General features: G+C 52.1%; 2 protein-coding genes across 4 annotated transcripts; one reads left to right on the top strand and one right to left on the bottom strand.

The window, feature by feature from the left end:
• Nucleotides 1–1,631: 1,631 nt before the first annotated feature.
• LOC147415939 (uncharacterized) lies at nucleotides 1,632–11,411 on the bottom strand. Its single transcript, XM_086460379.1, is given in 10 exon segments — nucleotides 1,632–1,708; nucleotides 1,710–1,913; nucleotides 2,903–3,020; nucleotides 3,344–3,516; nucleotides 3,821–4,072; nucleotides 4,823–8,038; nucleotides 8,342–8,525; nucleotides 8,960–9,171; nucleotides 9,478–9,618; nucleotides 11,166–11,411. Coding segments are annotated over 10 exon segments (4,800 nt in total). The 3' UTR covers nucleotides 1,632–1,654.
• Nucleotides 11,412–11,653: 242 nt separating this feature from the next.
• On the top strand, nucleotides 11,654–19,771 carry NAPB (NSF attachment protein beta). 3 transcript variants are annotated; one of them, XM_086460763.1, is made up of 11 exons: nucleotides 11,654–11,751; nucleotides 13,937–14,016; nucleotides 14,508–14,624; nucleotides 15,757–15,803; nucleotides 15,918–15,995; nucleotides 16,975–17,030; nucleotides 17,481–17,565; nucleotides 18,307–18,411; nucleotides 18,680–18,748; nucleotides 19,121–19,171; nucleotides 19,656–19,771. In XM_086460763.1, the coding sequence occupies exons 1-11, from the start codon at nucleotides 11,654–11,656 to the stop codon at nucleotides 19,758–19,760; spliced, it is 891 nt and encodes a 296-aa protein (XP_086316889.1). In that variant the 3' UTR covers nucleotides 19,761–19,771. The 3 variants fall into 3 exon arrangements, with proteins under 3 accessions (XP_086316889.1, XP_086316888.1, XP_086316890.1); XM_086460762.1 differs by having other exon boundaries at nucleotides 13,937–14,031; XM_086460764.1 differs by lacking the exon at nucleotides 14,508–14,624.

Raw genomic sequence — 19,771 nt, 5'->3', positions numbered from 1 at the left:
ACCGAGGTGGGCTGAAATGGGCTGCAGCCACGAAGCAAGTCAAGTCTGCTGTGCTGTGCGGATTGTTTGTGTCTTTCACAGGGGAGGCTTGTTTCCGTCTTTTCCACAAGTGAAGTATGCTGTCACGGAGCAGCGTTTCCCTCAGATGCTTGCAACTCATGCCCCTGAGGCTGTGAAGCACGGATGTGGAGAGCCACAACAGGAGCAGCCGGCATCGTTGGTCCTGGATACTCGGAAAGCCTGTAGCTGTGAGGTGGGTGATCTTCAGCACTGAATATTTTACTCTGGGTAAAAGAATCATGGGGCTGAGAGGGATTTTGGGAGAAAAGTCTCATTTCTCAGGGGCAGCAGGTGAGATAAAATGCTTCCCACTGCTAGCCCTGGAGATGTGAGACAGTAAAATGTTTTTCTCTGATCTTGTCTGCTCTCTGTGCTTCAGAAAGACTGAGCATTGCTAGATCATCACCTGGTGTTTGCTGCCCCATGATAAAAATACTCATCTGGAGATTTTTTGTCTCCCTAGGTAGCCTGTTTTAATATTTTTCTGCTGTGATGAAAAGACATGAATCCTTCATATTGCAAAGCAAATGAGTTTATTCTTGGAAAGCAGAGAATACTTAATTACACTCCTGTTTTGCATTTCAAAAGTCAGTAATCCTATCCTTTAGTCTTCTTTTTCATTCAGTTATTCTTTCCTCCAGCTTTTGTAGTGCCTTTTTCATGTTCCCCTCTGAGTTTGTATTTTGTGTAGGAACTCCACCCAGTGCACGGGCTCTGCTGCAGGATTGTGTATCTCTGGTTGCCCTTCCTGTGCAGAATTTAGATTGCTGCCCCTAGAAGAAAAGGTGATGGTTGCTAAAAAGGAAATGGTTGCAAAACAGTTGGTAGTGTGCTAAAGATCAAGGCCTGAGAAAGACCTCCCAGCTCTGAGGCTTTCTTGTGCAGGAGATGAGCAATTTAATAATTTGCAGAACCCCCTGGTCCTTCCCTCTAGCCAGATTTGCTGGTGCTGCTACAAGCGCGTTCCTTCTGTTCACATCTTGGGTGCTGAAGAACACAGAAGAACTGGCAGTTATTGAAAGTAATATAGTGAAGGCACCTCATCAAATGCTGTCTTCCCTATATCAGTGTTGGCAAAAAAAAAGCCTGACTGACTGTAAGAGCCAGAGTTTGCTCCCAGCTGGACGGGGGCATGCATTATGGCCATTGGATCAAGGGTAATGGTTTCAGAGTGCCTCAGGTGCCAGGTAGCAAAGATCAGTGAATGATGCTTTACCAGACAGGAAGCCCTCTGTTTTCCCTTTGACTGGGTCTTAAAGCTCTTCCCCAGCTCCTGTGACCTCCGTGGCTTGGTATCACATCTTCTTACTTGACTTCAAATGCCATCTGGACGAGAGGCCTCTTAAGAAATACGCTAGTGTGTGGCATTGCTTTAGTGTTTTTGTTCAGTCGCCAAAGGAAGCAGTGTCTGCAGGGTGGAATTTCCCACAGGAGGAGCGCCCAGCACACAAAAGCCTTTTCAGGCCTTGTCCTCTCAGTCCTCCTGCAAGAGCCGCTCTAGCAGAAGAGAGGTGAGCCAGGAGCAGCGCAGTGTTCTTTGTGCTGAGGCCGGTTAGCAATGCCGTTCCCCTCTAGCAGAAGTCCCTCCTTGTTTTTACAGGCGGCTGTCCATAACTGTATGTCCTTTGATAGGTTTTGCTCGCTTGGGGGATATTCTTAGTCTGAGGTGATGGTTCTTGCACCATAGCTGTCAGGGTGGGTTCAGCCCTTGCCCAAGTCTTGCGGAGCCCTAATTCATCCCTCTCTAAGTTTAGAGACTCCTTGGCTCTATGCCGCAACAGACTTTTTCTCCACTGCATGCAGAAAGCAGCTACTTCTTCTTCTTCAGAGTCAGGCGGGGGCTGCTGCAAACCCTATTAGACAAAATATTTGCATGCTTGAATATATTGTACACGAGCTCGTTTAAAATATCTAAAATGATATAAAAGTCTGAGTGTATCAATGTGTGCGTGACCAATGTGGCATCTCTACTTGTTAATGCTTAAGAGTGCTTAAAAACCTGCTTACAGAGAGATAAAAGGAATGGAGTATAGTTAGTTTACTGATAAGCAGGGATGTGTCCAAAGGGAAAAAGCCAGGTCCTAAAGGACTGTGTAATCTAGACAATCAAGGTAAAAGACTGGCTACTTCAGGCTGACATCAGCAAAATAAGGAAAAAAAATGGACATACACAGTGTGGTTTTAACAGTATGGGCAATTAACCACAGGAGGAGCTTTTTCACCCTTGTGGCTGATTGTTCATCAAATAGGATTCTAATAAAAACCATGTGTCTCACTCAGAAAGACATGCTGGAGCTCAGCAAGAGTTGTAGGATTATATAGGAGGCTAAGGCATGCGATGAAAAACTGCATCAGTGGAGAGTCTTGTTTTCTGAATGCTTTCAGATAAAGCCTGCTCTTACAAACTGTCTACAGTTGGATCAATCAGCCACCGTTGACAGCTGCAGGGGAAGCTCTTGGGAGTTTTGATTAAAGCTCATCTTGAGACAACATAAAGGCTAAGACTGACATGGACTATTTTCCAAATAAAGGCCTCCAATGAGGTGCGACTGCTCTCCTATCCAAAACTGAAATGGGAAATGGACCATTTAAAGATGGCTTCAAAATTGGTAGCAGTGACAGAGCAGATTCAGTGCCCGCAAAGACGCATAGCAGGCTTTGGAAACAAGACAGAAAGGCGTAAAATAAAAATATCATGGTAAGAAATTTTACCCCCAGCTGCAGTCAACAGAGGTACCTTGGCAGCCAGCTCCCACCTCCCGTAACCTGGTGTGGCTGTAGGAGCTCCCCACAGCATGGACTCACCTTCCAAAACTATTTGGTGCCATCAGCTTTAACTTACTTTGATACATGCTGCCTCGGCTGCCTTCAGAACATGCAAAACTGCTTGAATTAGGTTCTGTGCGTTGCTCACGAGCAGCTCAGAAGAGGACTTGCTCTCTGCAGTGACTGCTTTTACCCTTAAAAAACATTTTAAAAGGTCTTATTGGAAGAGAATCAGACAGTAAGCCTCCCCTGTGTGGCCAGAACTCTGTCAGTTACTCCAAAACCAGAAGATTGTCCCCTGCGCTGTCAGAGCAGGTTTCCATGGAGGCAGGCAAACGAGGGGAGGAAAGGGCTGTTTGCAGCAACAGGAAGAGGAGAGGGAGCCCCCTGAATTGTAACTGAACTCTTAAGGGCTACACCCAGATCCAACAAGGACCTTTGGAGACCACCATGCACATCTCTCTGAGAAGGTGGCCACCAGCCTTGGGAGAGATTCCCCTTGACTCCAGCAACTCACCTGGCCACGATGCTGAGCTGGCTGCTGATGGTGTGGGTCTGCTCTGCGGCGTACAGCAGCTCTGTGGAGCATCTCGTGTCAAGGCAGTGCTTCGCAACAATGCGGCCAAATTTAACAAACACCAGCCCGTCAGAAGCAATTTGCCTCGCACAGGTGACAAGCTGGTCCTTGCTCTAAATCAAAAGAGAAATAAATGTGTTTTGGGAGAGAAGGAGAGAAAAAAGACCACTTTTCCTGCAAGATGGGGGGGGTCCGGGAAGCCCAGATATATTCTGAAACAAGGAAAAGACTGGACACCAGGTTACATCTAATCAGGAAGAAGTAATTTGGAGTGCTTTGCATAAATATAGCTGGTGCTGCTCTTACAAGAGTGGGGTAATGCGGGGGTTTCAGCAGGCGCTGGGCATCCCCGGCGCTGGCTTTGACTGTGCTCTTGAGGAAAAAATATGCTGGGGTGGAGGGGTGAAACACTCATACCAAGATGGGGCCCTTCTTCCTCAGGAACTGAGTCATGTGCAGCATCCTTGTTGCCATGTCCTTAGTGACCTGGGACATCTTGCTGGGACCACCCTGCCACGTGTCACTGTCTTCTCTCTCATGCTTTGCAGGGCTGCTGGCAAAGGAGACACTGGGAGGACTGGTCTGGCGCTGTTGAGACAAAAACTGAACAGATTGGAAGTGTGGTGTGTGCAGACGCATCAGTGCTGAGAAGTCTTCCCCTGTGTGTTTCTGAAGCAGTTTTTGGTGAGTAAAATAGATGTGAGCTGCCTGCCACCTCGCTAGGTCTGCTCTGCCCTCCCACCCAGCCCTTCTCTCCCCCTCCTTCACCCACAGTGGGACAATCAAATTCCAGTGCCCCGTGCCATCGTCTCCTGGAGCTGTCTCCGAATGGGTGGTAGCTGTCATGTGAGCTGACAGCGCCTGTGGTTGAGAAGTACGATTAAGTGCTCTAAACCACTCTGCTGAGTGATCTGGATTGTGTACTGAAGCCTTTGCCAGCTCCTGACAACCAACAGCAGTTGTTGTGGGAGTGGAGTTGCTGGTACTCCCAAAGGGTGCTTGTGGGGAGGTGAGCTGAGCAGAGATGGGTCGTGTTTCAGGGGAAGGAGAACAATTCAGCCCCCTGCTCCTCAGAAACAGTGTTTTGGAGATGGGTTTATTTACGCAAGAGCAGTACAGGATCCTGCTCCTCACAAACAGTGTTTTAGAGATGGGTTTGTTTATGCAAGAGCACCCATCGGATCAGATATCCAGAACTCAGCTGAACAGGGCAGACAGCAACCTGATCTAACTTTGAAGGCGGCTGGGGGTTGGCCTATTGACCTCCAGAGATCTTTGCCAACATCACGTACCTTAATGCTCCATGATGTGAATGCCAGGACTGACTGACAGCCCCTGACCATTGCCCTGTAGTAAGTGTTGATGGGGGGGAAAAAGCTACTTTACCACTTCACATGCCTCCCTGGCAGCTCCACTGGCTCGTCTGCTCCTGCTCGGGCAAGTTTCTGCTGACTTGATGTGGCTCAGAGCACCAGGCTCTGGGGCTGGGAAGAGGTTGGCTGTGCTGCTGTGTTGCCTTGGAGAACGCTGGTCCCCCACGTTCTGCAAGCGTTGTCTGATGAGCTGCAGAACATGTCCACTAATGCCTCGGACAGCCTGAAGCTGCGTGATGAGGTAGCGTGCCTTTGCTGACCAGTACCAGACAATACTGTCGAGGTGGAGAAGCCCTTTGTCCTGATAGCTCTGGAAGATCTGGCTGGCACTGCCCACTGCGTCAGATGTGAGGACCAGGAGGTGGTCTGCAATGGAGAGCAGGTTTTCCTGTGATCGCAGTTGAGTGCTGGCCTCCAGAACATCTTGGAGGGTGGTTTTGACCCACTGAACATCGGCCATTAGCCGACTTGCCTTCTCTTCGAAGGCCTGTTTGCTCCTCTCCCTGTCCTCTGGAGAGAGGGGGGACAGGGCTGGTCCAATGACATCTCGGATGACCCGCAGGTGTTCGGTATTGACCTTCTCCAGGTGGAGCAGTAACGCCTTGGCTCTGAGGGCCAAGTCTCTCTGCAGGAGCTCAAAGCGAATGAACAAGCTGGCACTAGGCAGCGGGGAGACTGAGAGGGTGTTGGAGGCATCCAGCAGTGCTTCCATTAGCACCTTTATCTCCTCCCTGAGCACTAGGATTTCACTGCGACCTTGGTCTTCAGGGCAGGACAAGTAAGAGAGCCGGGCGGCCTCCTGCAGCCTCAGGGAGTTCTCAGACACAGCAGCCAAGAGGCTCTGTGAGCAAAGCTTGTTCTTCACGGCGCTCCTCAGCTCCCTCAGGAACAGGACGTCCCTGCCTATGAACTGATCCACAGCGCCCAGCAGGACCTGCATGCTGACGGCCCACTGGACACAGTGCAGCTCCAGGCTGGCCTTTCCCACCCTGCAGGAGCCCTCAAAGGATGCTGCTTTCTCGAGTAACACTTTGGTGTTCATCTGAGCACGTGAAAACTTGGCTTGGACCTGTAGAAAGCTCTCCCAGACATCAGGGGAAATGGGATTTCCCTTACTGCAGGCTACACTTGCAATGCCTCTTGCTAACTGAACCACTCCTGCTAAACCTGTCATGGTCTCGTCCAAAGCCTGTTTGCCTCTCAGAAAATCAGCAGACAAGATAAAGCCAAATACTTGCTGAGACAGACTGTGCCAAGAGCCTGCCACAGCTGCCAGGCACTCTTTGGTCTCACAGATCCTTTCTGAGAGCGTAAGGGCCATTTGGAGAAGTCTGCTTGGACAATGAAGCTGCCTCAGGGCTGTTTCCCTGGCCAGGCTAATAACACATGGTGTCAATAATCCAATCTTCTGGTACTGCCCCAGCATCTCCGTGTGGGGAGACTCAGCAATGGGCAGTGCTTCCTTTGCCGCATCAATATACCCGTTGGAGAGTTCAAGCAAGGCAGAGCAAGCAGCACTGACAGCTGCTGTATCATGGGCTCTTGTTGCTGCTAGGAGAGCCGTAATAACAGGGTGCGTATCTGCTTTCCTTGGAAAAACATCTGGATGTAAGTCACCTGGTTGTGAAGACGGATGACTTAAGGTGTCTTCTGGCAATGCAACCTCATCTGTAATGGTGTTTAGCCCAGCACGTGATGGGCTGAGTTCAAGCCCCTTTGCAACATCAGTGCTTCGCACTTGTTCCCGGAGAGGGCTCAGGATATCTGGGTGGTTGGACCCATCCAGCCCGTCTTGGACGCAGTGAGCAGTATCCATCAGGCAGCTCGCTGCCTTTGAAAAGACACTCCTAGTTTGGAGGCAGGAGAGTCTCTCTGGGCAAAGGGCCGTGACCGCCTTCAGCTCAAGGATGGAGTTGGCCAGTTGCTTGACCCAAACCCGCAAGCCGTTCCTGAAAATGGGGTCTGTGGCTCTGTCCACATACCTGGTGGTAGCTTCAACCACCCACCGACCCCAACTGGTGAGCTGAGTTGCATGCCAAGAGAGCTTCTCAGGGTCCTGACTTTCCAGGGCCTTTTCACACCATTCCCTGTGCCTGGTCATTTCCTGGATGGACAGCTTAAGGAATTCTGGCATGCCAACTGTCTCCTCAAAACACTGCAAGAGCCTTTCTGTTGTTCCAGCCCACGCATGGTGCAAGGACTGCAGTTGCTCAGCAGACCTTACCCGGGCTGTATTTCGGCTCATTTCTGTGAGCAGTGGAGGGAGACTGGCAAGGAGTCTCTTCAAATGCTCTACCCACTCTCCGATTTCTCTAGCAGTCTGGGTTTGGGTGCACCTGGCCAGAACAAAGTCTGCCACTCTGAGCATCTGCTGGGCATGTGTGAAGAAGGTGGCAGTGACGGGCTGAAGCTTCTTTAAAAATCCTCCTTGATCTGCTGGAAAACACTGTGTACCAGCAAGGCTAAGAGCATCTTCAACTAGCTGCCTCAGGGGCTCCTTACCCGTGAGGAAGGTGTTGAGGATTTGGCACAGAGTAGCTGTGAGCACTGCCTCGTCGAGATGCTCCACCTCCTCTCTCATGGTGTGACATTCCTTCTCCAGGCTGCTTTTGCCCCAGCTTTGCCCTGGCTGTCCCTCCTGGCTTATGTGGCTGCAGATGCTCTTCCTCAGCTGTAGCAGAACGCAGCAATGTTTTACCAGGCCCAGCTTCAGATCTGGCCTGGATGAGTCTGCTAGAAGCATGCAGTAGAAAATGACTGCTTCCACATGAGCACTGAACTCGCTGTCGGAGAGGTGCACTGGGTCTGGGCGAGAGAGGAGAGCCTGCAGCCTGCTCATGTGCTCGGAGAAGGTCCCATTTCTGTCCTGTGTCTCCTTGCTGCCTGTATTGTCGATCAGCAGGGAAGTAAGCTCTTTGATAGTTCTCTCTGTCAGCTGGAAAGCGTAGTCTTTGGAGAGGTTGACTTGCTGATCCCAGGAGTGTTTAAGTTCACTGTGCTTGGCTGCATGGAGCAAAGGAACGCACTTCTGAAGGAGCTGCAAAGTTTGGGCCAAGCTCTTCTGTCGAGGACAATCTCTGAGTTCCTTGAGGCGCTTTGCTGTCAGATTGCTCAGCAGAAGCAAGGCCTCAGAAAAGGCCCGGAAAGCGGACAGCAGTCTTGGCATGTCCCCTGCATCACGCATCACGTTCAGGCGCTCCAAAAGCCAGCTGGCAGCCTGAATGATCTTCCTCGCCCCAGCGGCATCTTCAATCTGAAGGATCTAACCAGGAAAAAAGGACAGAAAAACTGGTCAGAGTGGCTGAGGCTGAAGAATCCCTGTTCATAGTTTCTTCCCTTGTGCAGCCAAGGCGACACCACAGCCCATGCAGGGAAGCGGTGCGTTTTGCTCAGCAGACATGCCCTAGTGAGCACACGGTGAAGAAACAACTGTTGCTCCAGCTAGAGCTTCCCCCAAGCCCCAGCCCTCATCCTGGTGGAGGGCAGCTCTTGTCCCTCCTTACCCACCGCTGCATCCCGGCCCGACCTCCTCCCCTGCTCTGGCACTGTCCCCCTCTGCCATTACCTTCGCTGTCTCTGTTAAGACGCTCTTTGCCGATGCAGCCAGCTCCTCCCTGTGAATAGGGTTCTCTGGCTGTACCTGGAGCTTGCGGGCTGCCAGCAGCACGCACCTCCCTGCCAGGAGGAGGGACTCAGCCGCAGGATGCATCTCCTCCTTCAACACCTCGTCGCTGGACCCCTCGGTCAACCTGGAACAGAAGCCGCTGGGCTTGGCTCTTCGCCATCCTGTGGGTAGCACGCACCGGTCTCGGGCTTTATCGTGACAATCAGCCACGCCAGCCCTTAACTGGGCTTGAACTGGTGTTAGCTGTATTGGCAAACTGTTTCAGAGCCTTTTGCAGTGGCTGCAGTTCGCTAAAGCACTTGGTCAATTGGCTGTTTATTGCTTTAAGATGTTTAGCTTAAACGTTGCTTGTTGAGTTTTTGCTTACTTTGCCACGTCCCTTCTAAGTACATATCCTTGCTTTGTCCCCTCTCTCCTTTTCCCTTCCTAATCCTGTTCCTTCCTTCACGTTCCCCATCCCTTCCTTGTCACCTCTGCAGTGGGGTGCAGGCTCCCTGCCATTTTCTTTGCCATCCCTTCCTCCTTCTTTCCAGCCTGGGAGACACCCAGAAAACTTACCTTCTTGCCACAGAAGCGAGTTCTTCTGTGGCTTTGGCTAATTGTTCTGCATTCTCCCCTAAATTAGGAAAGGCTTGACAAATCCCACCTTCCCATTCCAGAGCGAGGATTAGATGGCAGAGCTGCGCAGCCATGGGGCAGAGGATCCTTTGAATAGCTTTGCTTTCAGTTAGGAACCCGAGCTCATAGAGATAAAAAGGCTCCATTGTGTCCTGCCTGGAAAAGGGAAACAAAACCTAGGATTATTTGTGATCCTTTGCAATGCGTAACCGTTATCAGTTTTACCAGTGACCTTGGATTTGGATGGCAGCCTCCGGCTTTGGAAATGCTACTGGGTTTAGTTCCTCCCAGCCCTGCAATGAGGTCAGCAACCTGCGTTTCCCTGAGCTTTCCCAGAGTGGACCCCCAGTGATGCACGTGAACCATCCTCCAGCTTTCCTTAGCTCCGAAGCGCAGCCATGTCTCCGGGACGCCCATCCCACAGTCCTGAGTTTACCTGCGTGGGGTTATTTCCTTACCCGGGCACAGGACGAGCACTGGGGATGGTGAGACCCTGTGGTGGTGATGATGATGATGGTGGCGGTGCCGTTACCTCCTAGCACCCGGCTGTGTGGGTGGGTGCTCACGCCACCACGGGCCTGTGCACTTGCAGACAGCTCCTGGGCAGGGATACGAACCCACAGGGCGGGCGGGGAGGGGGATTAATTACACCTTCATTACCATAACTCGGTTCCTTTGTGGACAGGGTGGCAGGCAAGCGCCTGGTGCCGGCGTGCGGGGGGGGGGGGGGGGGGGAGCTGGAACACCCGCGGGCCTCTACCCCCCTCCTTCGAGGCCAGGGTTGTTTCCGGGGGGCTATGGGTGCCTCAACCCCGGGGGTACCCCCTCTCCGGGGTTGTTGGGGGTCCGCAGGGCGCTGGAGGGCCTTGGCCAGCGGGCTGCGCCAGCGTCGCCGTGGAGACGTCGGGGGCGGAGGGCAGTGGGTCGCAGGATAGTGGCGACATGTGGCGCGCCCGGCCGCGGAGCACGTCGGGAGCTGTAGTCCGGCGGGGCGGGAGGGGGGCGGGAGGTGCAGGCCGCAGCCTCCGCCCTCCACCAGCGGCGGCCTCGCGTATGAACGTCTCGGCCCTGGGCCGTTAATCTTGCTTAATCTAAGGCCCGGCTGCCTGCGCAGTTTAGGCCTGGCCCTTCCAGCCCCGTAATCATCACGCTGCGCTGGCGGACGTGCTCCCTGCCCGCCGCCGCCATCCTGCCTGCGTTGGGGGTCGCTGAGGGGGGGGGGGACGGGGGGACACGCGCCGCTGTTGCGTTAAAAGCGTGAGGGAATGAGGGGCTGTACGAGTAGAGAAGACACCTAGAGGGGTCCCTCCTTAGGCCAGGCCTGCCCGAGACCCAGGCTCCTGCCTCGGCCTTCACTAACTAGCGTCCCTTGTAGGGCCTTGGCCCTTTTGCCCTTAGCGAAGGAGTGAGGCTGGTGCAGCTTTGCAGGGGCAAAAAGGAGGGATTTCTGCCTTTTCCTTTTCCTTGTGGATTCCCTGTGAAATTTGGGAGCTCTGTGCTCAACTGCTTCTCTAAATAAGGAGGGACTCAGCTGTGCACTCAGATAATCGTGAGGTAGGGCACAAATCTGAGTGAGACAGAAAGTGGCATGTTTTCTGCCTATTCTCCTGACTCTTTCTGTCCCCAGACTGCCTGTTCCCCTGACTTTTTCTGCATTCTGTATACAGAACAGCCACTGGAAATGACAGCCCTTTTCCCAGGAGCCTAAGCTTCACCTCTGCCTCCTGCATTGAAGTAATTCTGTGGAAACTCAGAGAGTAGTGTAAATGTAAGTGGAATCAGAGCTGGAAAAAAAAAAAAAAAAAAAGACTGTCGGGTTGGGATGAATTCACTTTTTCTGGCATACTCTGTTCTGTGGGAGGGGTAAGTGGCTGTGTAGTGGTAAGGGTTGATCCTGACTATGATATGACTGTTAGCAATGTGTGCTGCTGGTGGGTGCCTGCCTAATAAAGTGCTGGAGCTGGATCCTCCTCCCATTCCCTCATATTTTAAGCACTCTCATCCCAGCAATGGCTGGTTTCCCAACGGGGATGTACGTCTTCAGGAATGAATCTACCTTTAGAAACGATTTTTGTAATCCTGAGGGTTACAGACGTCTCTGGGAAGGCGCAGCTACATGAGTTTCACCCCCTTGCACTGCCCCCACCTTGTGAAAGGTGCGACAGCCGTGTGTGCAGCCGTGTGGGAATGCAGGGGAGTCGTGAGAGTTCCTGAGGCCCTTGGCCCCCGCCACAAACGAAACGTGTATCGCGCGCTTCGCTTCCGAAACGCGGGAGGGAAAGCCCTGCCAGGGTGAGTCTGCCTTCCTCCTCGCTGGGCTGGGAAGCTGGGGTGGTGCGGGCTGGGGGGTGCGTGCAACGTCGTGCATCGTGTGACGTCGTGCATTGTGCATCGTGCAACGTCGTGCATCGTGCAACGTGTATCATGCAACGCGCAGCAGGAATTGTGCAGTGGGCACCATGCATCGTGCAAGGTGCAGCGTGCGTCCCGTTGCAGCGTGCACCCCGCAACACCGTGCGATGATGGGTACGCCCCGCCCCCGTGGACGCGCCTGCCGCCGCCCTCCCCGTGGACGCGCCCGCCGGTGCGGCGGAGGAGGAGGAAGAGGAGGAAGGCCGAAGGAGGCCCGCCGCGATGGACAGCACGGGGAAGGAGCGGGAGGCCGTGCAGCTGATGGCGGAGGCGGAGAAGCGGGTGAAGGGCTCCCACTCCTTCCTGCGGGGGCTCTTCGGGTAAGCGGGGGGGTGCAACGGGGGTGGGAGGGGCGGAATAGCGAAGGGGGATGCCCGGATTATAAAGGGGTGGGGTGGGGGTGTAAGGGGGGGTGTTCAAAGGTGGTGGTGGCGGTGGGGAAGGGATTGCAAGGGGGGTATTGCAAAAGGAGGGGGGCACGGTGTGCAAAAATGCAAGGTATGCGGGGGGGGGGGGTGCAAAAGGGGGGGGCACGGTGTGCGAAGAGAGAGGTTGCAAAAAAAAGGGGGGTGTGTAGGTGTGCGAAGGGAGCTGGGCCCCTTTGTGTGGGTGCTTACAGGAGGGCAGCCGCAGCTCCTGGGTGAGGGTCTCCCTTAGCCTCTGCGGGTAGGGCTTGGGGAGGGGGAGAGAAAACACAGCGCCCCCGTAGCATAGCAGGGGTAAGCCCGGCCAGTGATGCTCCAGCAGACCCCTTCCCGCTCTCCTGCCGCTGTCCGTGAGCACAGCGGTGTGATGAGCCAGCTCGGCCTCTGCAGCTCGGGGCGCCTGCCTGTGCCCCCCCCCGCATGGGGGATTGTCCCCAGCTCTGGCTCCACGGCGGCTGCGCTTGCTCATCCCAGCTTTATCCCGGCGGGGACTCGCCGCTGGTAATCCTCTCGCGGCCACGGCGAGGGCTGGCCTCTCTCCGCGTCCCGGGGAGCATCCACATCCTGCTGGGCACCCAAGGGCTCTGCGGGGGGCTGCTGTGAGCAGTGGTGGGGTGAGGCTCGAAGCCCCCCTGTCCTCCTTGAGGGTTTTTGCAGCTGCACTGGGGGTTTGGACCAGGCTCGGGGTTTGGACCAGGCTCGGGGTTTTACGGATGATTTTATGCTCAGTGAAGCTGTGGTCCCCTCGTGACGCTGAGCACACAGTGTGGGGCACGGAGACCCTCCGGAGGGATGGGGTAGCCAGGGGAAGCAATACCTCCAGGAAATGGCAGAGTTCCCTTTTTACTGGGTCTTTCTGTTACAAGTGGATATTCCTGGGGTTGTGAGGAAGGGTTTTGAAAAACTGGCAGTTTTGGCCACCTCGATGTTGGCTTTTTTTTTTTTTTTAAAAAAAATTTTGAGAAAAGAGCATTTATGGAGTGATGCTCCTGTGGAGGCCTTGATGTTTCTAAAAAACAGCTTGGAAAAATCTAGTGCCCACAGCCCTAAAAGCAGAAGTTTTAAAAATAAATTCCTCTCTGGCCTCCAGCAGATTAATCGGGCAGGGTGTGCTCCAGGGGTGTAATCCGGGTGGCAAATTGCTGAAAATCCTTGGAATGAACCAGCAGAGATTTTGAGAGGCAAATTTCTCATTTTCTGGGGCTAAAAATAGATGCAAGAAAAATTGCTTTTAAAATGGAAGAAAAGGTGGTGGGTGACTTCGCTTTTGGCATTGTCCTGGGAAAAGGGAGCACCCAGGCCGCTGAGTGCCTGGCCAACGGCATTACTGACAGCCGGGCTTTTTCCTGAATAGCTCCATTAGCTTGCACAAGTGCTTTTTTGGTTTTTTTTGAAACTAAAAGGCTGAAAACCACCCGGTTTTGGACGCCTTGCAGGGTGTAGCATTACCTCGCGCCACCTCCTTTGGCTTGAGTTCACGCAAAAGGCAGCTTTCAAGGGCAAGGAGCTGTCCAAAAAACCTGCCTGTGCTTAGAAATGAAATGTGGTCATCTGCCAGAAGAAGGAAAGGGGGGGCGGGGGAAATAAATGGCAGTAAGTGTTGTCACCTCCATCGCTGCAGCCCTTTCTGGGGTCAGCAGGACTGCGTGCTGCAGAGGGCAGTACCGAGCTTGTAGGATTAAGTCCATGAAGACATCTGCATTTCATTAACAAAAATATTTAATTTCTCTCTCAAGATAAATTAATTATTAATCCAGTTTGGGGAGCTGACTTACCCTGCTAAACTCCATCAGTTAGGCTTGTGTTGAATTGTTCTTTTGCAGCAAATTGTCTAGCATCTCTTAGTTTTTGATTTGCTTTATATTCTCTGAATGATATGGTAGTTTGTGTACTAGAGTTAGCTTTTTGCAGGTGTTTTTGCTGAGTGTCTCTTACGAGCCAGCTGCTTCTGCCCAAAAAGGAGGGACCCAAGTCAAGGAGCAGATGGGGGCTTGCTCCAGGCTCCAAACTCTTTAGGAACGTGCAAAACCAAACTGAGCTGCCATTTCAGAAGCGGGTTTTGTCTGTCTCTGTGTTTCAGGGGCAATACCAGGGTGGAGGAAGCCTGTGAAATGTACACCAGGGCTGCCAACATGTTCAAGATCGCGAAAAACTGGAGTGGTGAGTACAGCCCCTGTCGTTGAGGGGGGCTTCAGAGAGGGTGACTGATGCTGGGGTGACCCGCCAGCGCCTGAGCATCTTCCTGCGAATTATCGCAGTGGAGTTTTACATCCCAGGCTGTTTCCACGGGGATGGTCCCTATGGTGATGCAGTTCCTCTGCTCTGCCTGGCCCTGTGATGATTTAAATATTGGGAGGTTGGGCAAAGGGGGTGACCTGAATATTCCTGATGTTAAATGAGCTGGGGTGCCATTTACCAATTTAAAATGAAAGCTCATAACTCTGCAGGGAACCTGCTAAAGGGGCGCTGCCGCCCTGGGTTTGCTTGTCAAGCAAGGAAATACCTTTGGGGTGGGACGTCAAATCCGGGGTTGTTGCATCTCTCAACCTCTCTGGGTCCTGGGAAGCGACGCGCGCTTTGCCGTTTTGCGGTGATCCCGCTGGTTACCGGGCCGGGTGGGTCCATGGGGTCGGTGTGCGCTTCTCTCCCAGCTGCAGGAAATGCGTTTTGCCAGGCGGCCAAGCTGCACATGCAGCTGCAGAGCAAACACGACTCGGCCACCAGCTTCGTGGACGCTGGGAACGCCTACAAAAAAGCTGACCCGCAAGGTAAGGGGAGCGAAATCCAGGATTGTTTCTTGCCAAGCTGCTTAGCGGCAGAGGAGGCGGTACGCCAAGGCTGTTGGTAGTCACCGGCTCCACGGGGCTGCGAAGCCTTGCTGCAGGCTACTCGAAAGCTGTGATACCTCCTGTGCTTCTATTCCCCAGAATGGGCTTTGAGGTGATGTGAGATAGTCAGCATCGTCTTAGTCTTGGTCCTGCACGTGTAAGGGTGTCATCTCTGGGTGATCTCTGGCGCTTTGGCTTACGCTGCAGTGTGTTGGTTGTGAAGCTCTGCCCCTCGGTAGCTTCCTTCCTGGTTTAGCTTGGCTTTGGAGAAATACTGACTTCTTAAGGAATGCTTACAGCCAGGCTCAGGTCTGGACGGCAGCAGGATCCCTGCCCTTTGCCCCACTCCCGTTCCCAGGGGTTCCCCCAGGGCAGAGGTGGGAGGAAAATGGACTGTCCTTTGACGGGATGAGGATATAAGATCTGGATTCTTTGAATCTGGTTATAAAGAGCAGGGTTGTGGTTTTCTGGAAGGCCTCTGCTTCCCCTTACCCTAGCTGAGTGTTTGGAAGCACAGCAGCCCATCCACCAGTACTACCCATGCTTTCCTGTGCCAGGGGGCTGAAGAAGCTAACACAGGGCTGATAATACCGTTTTATAATTGTAAAACACCCAAATTTCCTAGAAAATGGCAGCTCCTGCATGTTTATGAGATCGGTATTTTGAATTTTGTTCTGTTTGAGGATGCAGCCTGACAAACTCAGGGTACAAGTCATCTGTATTTTGCCCATCCTAATTTTTGACTGTTACCTTTCCGTGCCGGAATTTTTGCCTGGTGAACAAGTGGGCTATCAGTGGGATGGGAGTGTTTGGGCTGGGTGAATTTGGATTAGATCTGCAGGTGCAAAAATGTGGGGGACGTTACATCTGTAGGTCTTAGGGGCTGAAAATGTTATGTTTGTCATTCCAGATAGACATAAATGTGTGAGTAGATATTTACTGGAGAAGCTGGTGTGTGGTCTGATGAAGAGTGATGTTACAGAGATCTGATATTTAGAGGGGGGAGGTCTTGGGCTGGGAAGTCTGTCGTGCTGGCTGACTTTGTTGTTTTTCCTGAACACTCATGCTGCAGAGGCCATCAACTGCTTAAATGCAGCTATCGATATCTACACCGACATGGTAAGAAGCTGCACTGGCAGCTCGCGGACCGATGTGCTTTGTAAGAGATGCAGCTCGGGAAATGCTGGGCGGAGGGGGAGCCCCCGCCTCACGTGCAACCTCTGCCTTCTCTAGGGGCGATTCACCATCGCTGCCAAGCACCACATCACCATCGCGGAGATCTACGAGGCTGAGCTGGTAGACATCGAGAAGGTAAGGGTGCCGGGCTCCGCTGAGGCTGCTCTGCAGGTGCTGTGGCGGCTGCGTTTCCTTCCCCGGTCAGAGCAGTGCCGCCAATGAAATCCATCTCTCAACTGGCGCCAGGCTTCTTCATGTAGGTGTAAGTCACCTGGAAGTTGAAGTTACAGGGTGAGCGATGGTTTTCCCAGCACGGGGCTCTGGTGGGGCGATCCTGATTCTTTCGTGTGCCCCTCTGCTGAGCAACAGCAGGCAGGACTGGCAGAAACACCCTTGTGAGAAACCTTCTCGACTGAAGTGGTGTTTCACATCAGAAAAGCGCTTTGGGAAAGCTGTGGGGGCGGTGTTGTAGCTATTTTCTGATGCACCCCAAGGAAGCTGCTGTTAGTTTTAGTTCAAGGTTCAGCACTGACCCTTCCCATAACCGAGGGCCCTGAGCAGGAATCCTGCAGCAGTTGAACTGCCTGCAAATCTTCTGCTCGAAGTTTGCAGAATAAAAATGTATGGTTTCTAGATACTGTTTTCTAGACAATAATTTGCTTCCTCAGCTCTATTTCGCTGGATCCCATCTACCTCTGTTAATGACCTCAGTGTTGCCTCTCCACGCACATTGAAATTAAGCCCTGCCATGTCAGGGCTGTTCTGTTCAGTGATTTATTCCATCGTGGCAAACCTGGCAGAAGCCCTGTCATGCTGTGGTTATAAGCGTTTGTCATTATTACCTCAGGAGCAGTGTCACCTGTATTAAACCTGCCCTGGAGTTTGGGACACTGAACAAGTTCGTGGTCAAATTTCCAAGGGCAGCTTCGTGTTTTGTGTGCGCGGGGGGACACGTGGCAAGGCCTCGCTCTGCCAGAATCCCCGCAGCGCGCCGTGCCGCCGCTCCTTTTGTGCGTGGAATGGGAAGGCTTTTGTGAACGCGGTCGCTGTACGCTCGTCTGACCAAAAATTGTCCCTCAGAGGTGGCACTCATGCGCCATGTTTCTGTCCCCAGGCGATTGCGCACTACGAGCAGGCTGCAGACTATTACAAAGGAGAGGAGTCTAACAGGCAAGTGGTCTTTGTAAAAGAGTCGTAGTGGGGAAGGGCTGGAGCCGGGGATCTGTCCTAGATGGCCCACGCGCTTGCACACCTTGCCTGCCAGCCTCTTCTAAAATGTCCTTTGGTGGGATGCCCGAGTCCTGCTTTGATTTCTGTTCAGGGTTCTCATCCTGCATGCGGGCTTGTCTGGTTTGGAGTGCCTGTTCTGCGTGCGGAGAAAGCACAGAGCGATTGAACGGTGCCTGATGCCAGGTCTGTGCTGAGCTGAAGGTCCTTGTGCCTTTCCATGTGTTTTAATTTTGGCTGTTAAAAATAAAATTCCCCTAATTTGCAGCTTTTGGGTCCCACTTTTCTATACGCTAAGTAGTACAGGTAGTGCTTGGAGGTACCAGGGCATGGATTATTTTTTTTTTTCCCCCAGGACACAATTACTTCCTTTAATGCTATTATTGATTATAGCTCAGCCAACAAGTGTCTGCTGAAGGTGGCTGCCTACGCCGCACAGCTGGAGCAGTACCAGAAGGCGATAGAAATCTACGAGCAGGTGAGGATGTGTGCTTCATCTGACAGGGCAGAAGTGTCTTGAAAACAGAAAGCAGGTCAGTGTGTCAGTCTCACAAAGTTGCCGTGGCCTAGAAGCTCCTCATCTTAATTATTTTGGGGCTGATTATGCCTTTACGAGACATGGTTTGCTCCTTCACTTTGAAGAGTTGCTTTCATTTACCAAAGACATTTTTTTCCCCTGAATTCTGTTGTTTCTAGAGAAAGGCTGAGGGAAGGAAATCTACAGTTACACTTTTGATCATGTTTATAAATATGTTTGGCAGAAAATTTCCCCCAGATTTGTACGCTCGATTGCTCTGCCTTTGTGTCGGGTATTTACCTGGGAATACTCGCAGTGCTGCTTTCATGCTTCTGGAGGGTTAATACTGGAGCAGGTTTTCCCCAGCCTACATGCTTTCCCCCTTCTGCTTTCCCCCTTCTGCGTTAGACAGGACATACTGAGGTACCGGTGTGGTGCCCCTGAACTGGCGCAGCAGCGCCCTGGGAGGACGGGCTGTGTGCCTGCGCTCTCACTGCCTGCGGGTCTCTGACTTCACTTGAGATTAGTTAGAAACCTGCTTGGCTTCTCACTAGCTTTTTGCATGGACGCTGGCATTTTTTTCCACCATCTTCATTCGCAGCCAGCCGTGTGGTGCAGCATGTAATTTTAGTCGGCTGTCTGTTTTTAATTCAGTTCTCAGTGATGTGGTTTTCCTTCCCAACTCTTAATTTTTTTGCCTAGGTCGGAACAAACACGATGGATAATCCTTTGCTCAAGTATAGTGCGAAAGAGTATTTCTTCAAAGCTGCTCTGTGCCACTTCATCGTGGACGAGCTGAACGCGAAGGTCAGTGGGCTCAGGTTTCTGCATCCCGCTTCATCAGTGTTTGCTGGCTGAGACACGTTCTTGCATGCATGGGGGCTTGCATGGCTGTTGTGTGGGCTGAAGCGTGAAGTGCTATGGCGCTGAGTTGGATTTAATGTGAATACTTGCTCTGGGATTTACTGGGAATGCCAAACTCTCTGTGCAGGTTTAGGACTTGAAGGCAAAAACTGAAATCAAAAGCAAGTAGTTTTGTGGGAAATGAGCGTAAGGGTTGTCTTCTCTCTTTCAGCTTGCACTTGAGAAATACGAAGAAATGTTCCCAGCGTTCACAGATTCACGGGAGTGCAAGCTATTGAAAGTGAGTGAAGCCAGTATTAAAGTAATAGTCACGCTTGAAAACATGCACTGCCCTTTTACTTCATGCTTTTTCACTTTGCCATAGATTTGGTCATTTATTGGAGCGTTTGAGAAGGCATCAGACTCACTTTGCATTGGGTTTATACCAGTCTTGTGGACGTAGTTGCAGCAGAACGATGATCATTCTAGCTAACTTAAAAAAACCCCCGAAACTATTTCTGTATTCGCGGTGGGTGGTTTGAACAGGTGGCGAAGGTGCCGCTGCCGGACACGTGGGTGCCCCACAGTGCGGGTGCAGAGGTGTTCTCTCTCTGGGGACTGCAGGAACATGGAGTGACAGAGTATTTTCTCATATTTAATGGTGTTCTCCTAGAAACTGCTGGAAGCCCACGAGGAGCAGAACTGCGAGGCATACACCGAGGCAGTAAGTAGTCATGAATTTGTTAAGGCACGCTTGTGGATGGCAGGTTGTTCCTTTTTTAATCTTTCTGTGGTGCATGTGCGCTGTTAAACATTGGGTGACTTGTTGCCCGAGCTCCGAGGGTTGCGACCGAGTCCAGTGGGGCAAAACGCAGGCACTTCAGTGAGGTGGGCGTGAGCAGAGCTGCTTCCAGCCAGTGCTCTAGCCAGTCCCAAACTTAATATTTAAAATTACTAGTTTGTCACTGAGAGTTAAGTAAAGGTCCTGCCTGGTTTTTCTCCAGCTCCTTTCTGTGTTTGACAGTGGCCTAAAGTGCTCTGTTGGATAGATTGTGTTTTACTCTGTTCTGTTCTGTTCTATTCTGTTCTCTTCTCTGGGAAGACGAGAAATTTTAAAAGCCCATACTTCAAGAGCTGCAGAATGCTGCTTTTGCAGCAGTCTCATTTGCTTTTTAATATCTTAATTTAAACCCTTTTTTTTCTAATAGGTTAAAGAATTTGATTCAATATCCCGGTTGGATCAATGGCTTACAACCATGTTGCTTCGCATCAAAAAGTCAATCCAAGGAGAAGGGGACGGGGACCTGAAGTGAATCATGTGTGG

This window comes from Leptosomus discolor, chromosome 2, assembly GCF_034619465.1.
Source record: "Leptosomus discolor isolate bLepDis1 chromosome 2, bLepDis1.hap2, whole genome shotgun sequence".
Taxonomy (NCBI): Eukaryota; Metazoa; Chordata; class Aves; order Leptosomiformes; family Leptosomidae; genus Leptosomus; species Leptosomus discolor.
Note: the sequence above shows the minus strand (reverse complement) of the source record. Positions and strands in the feature narration are given on the sequence as shown.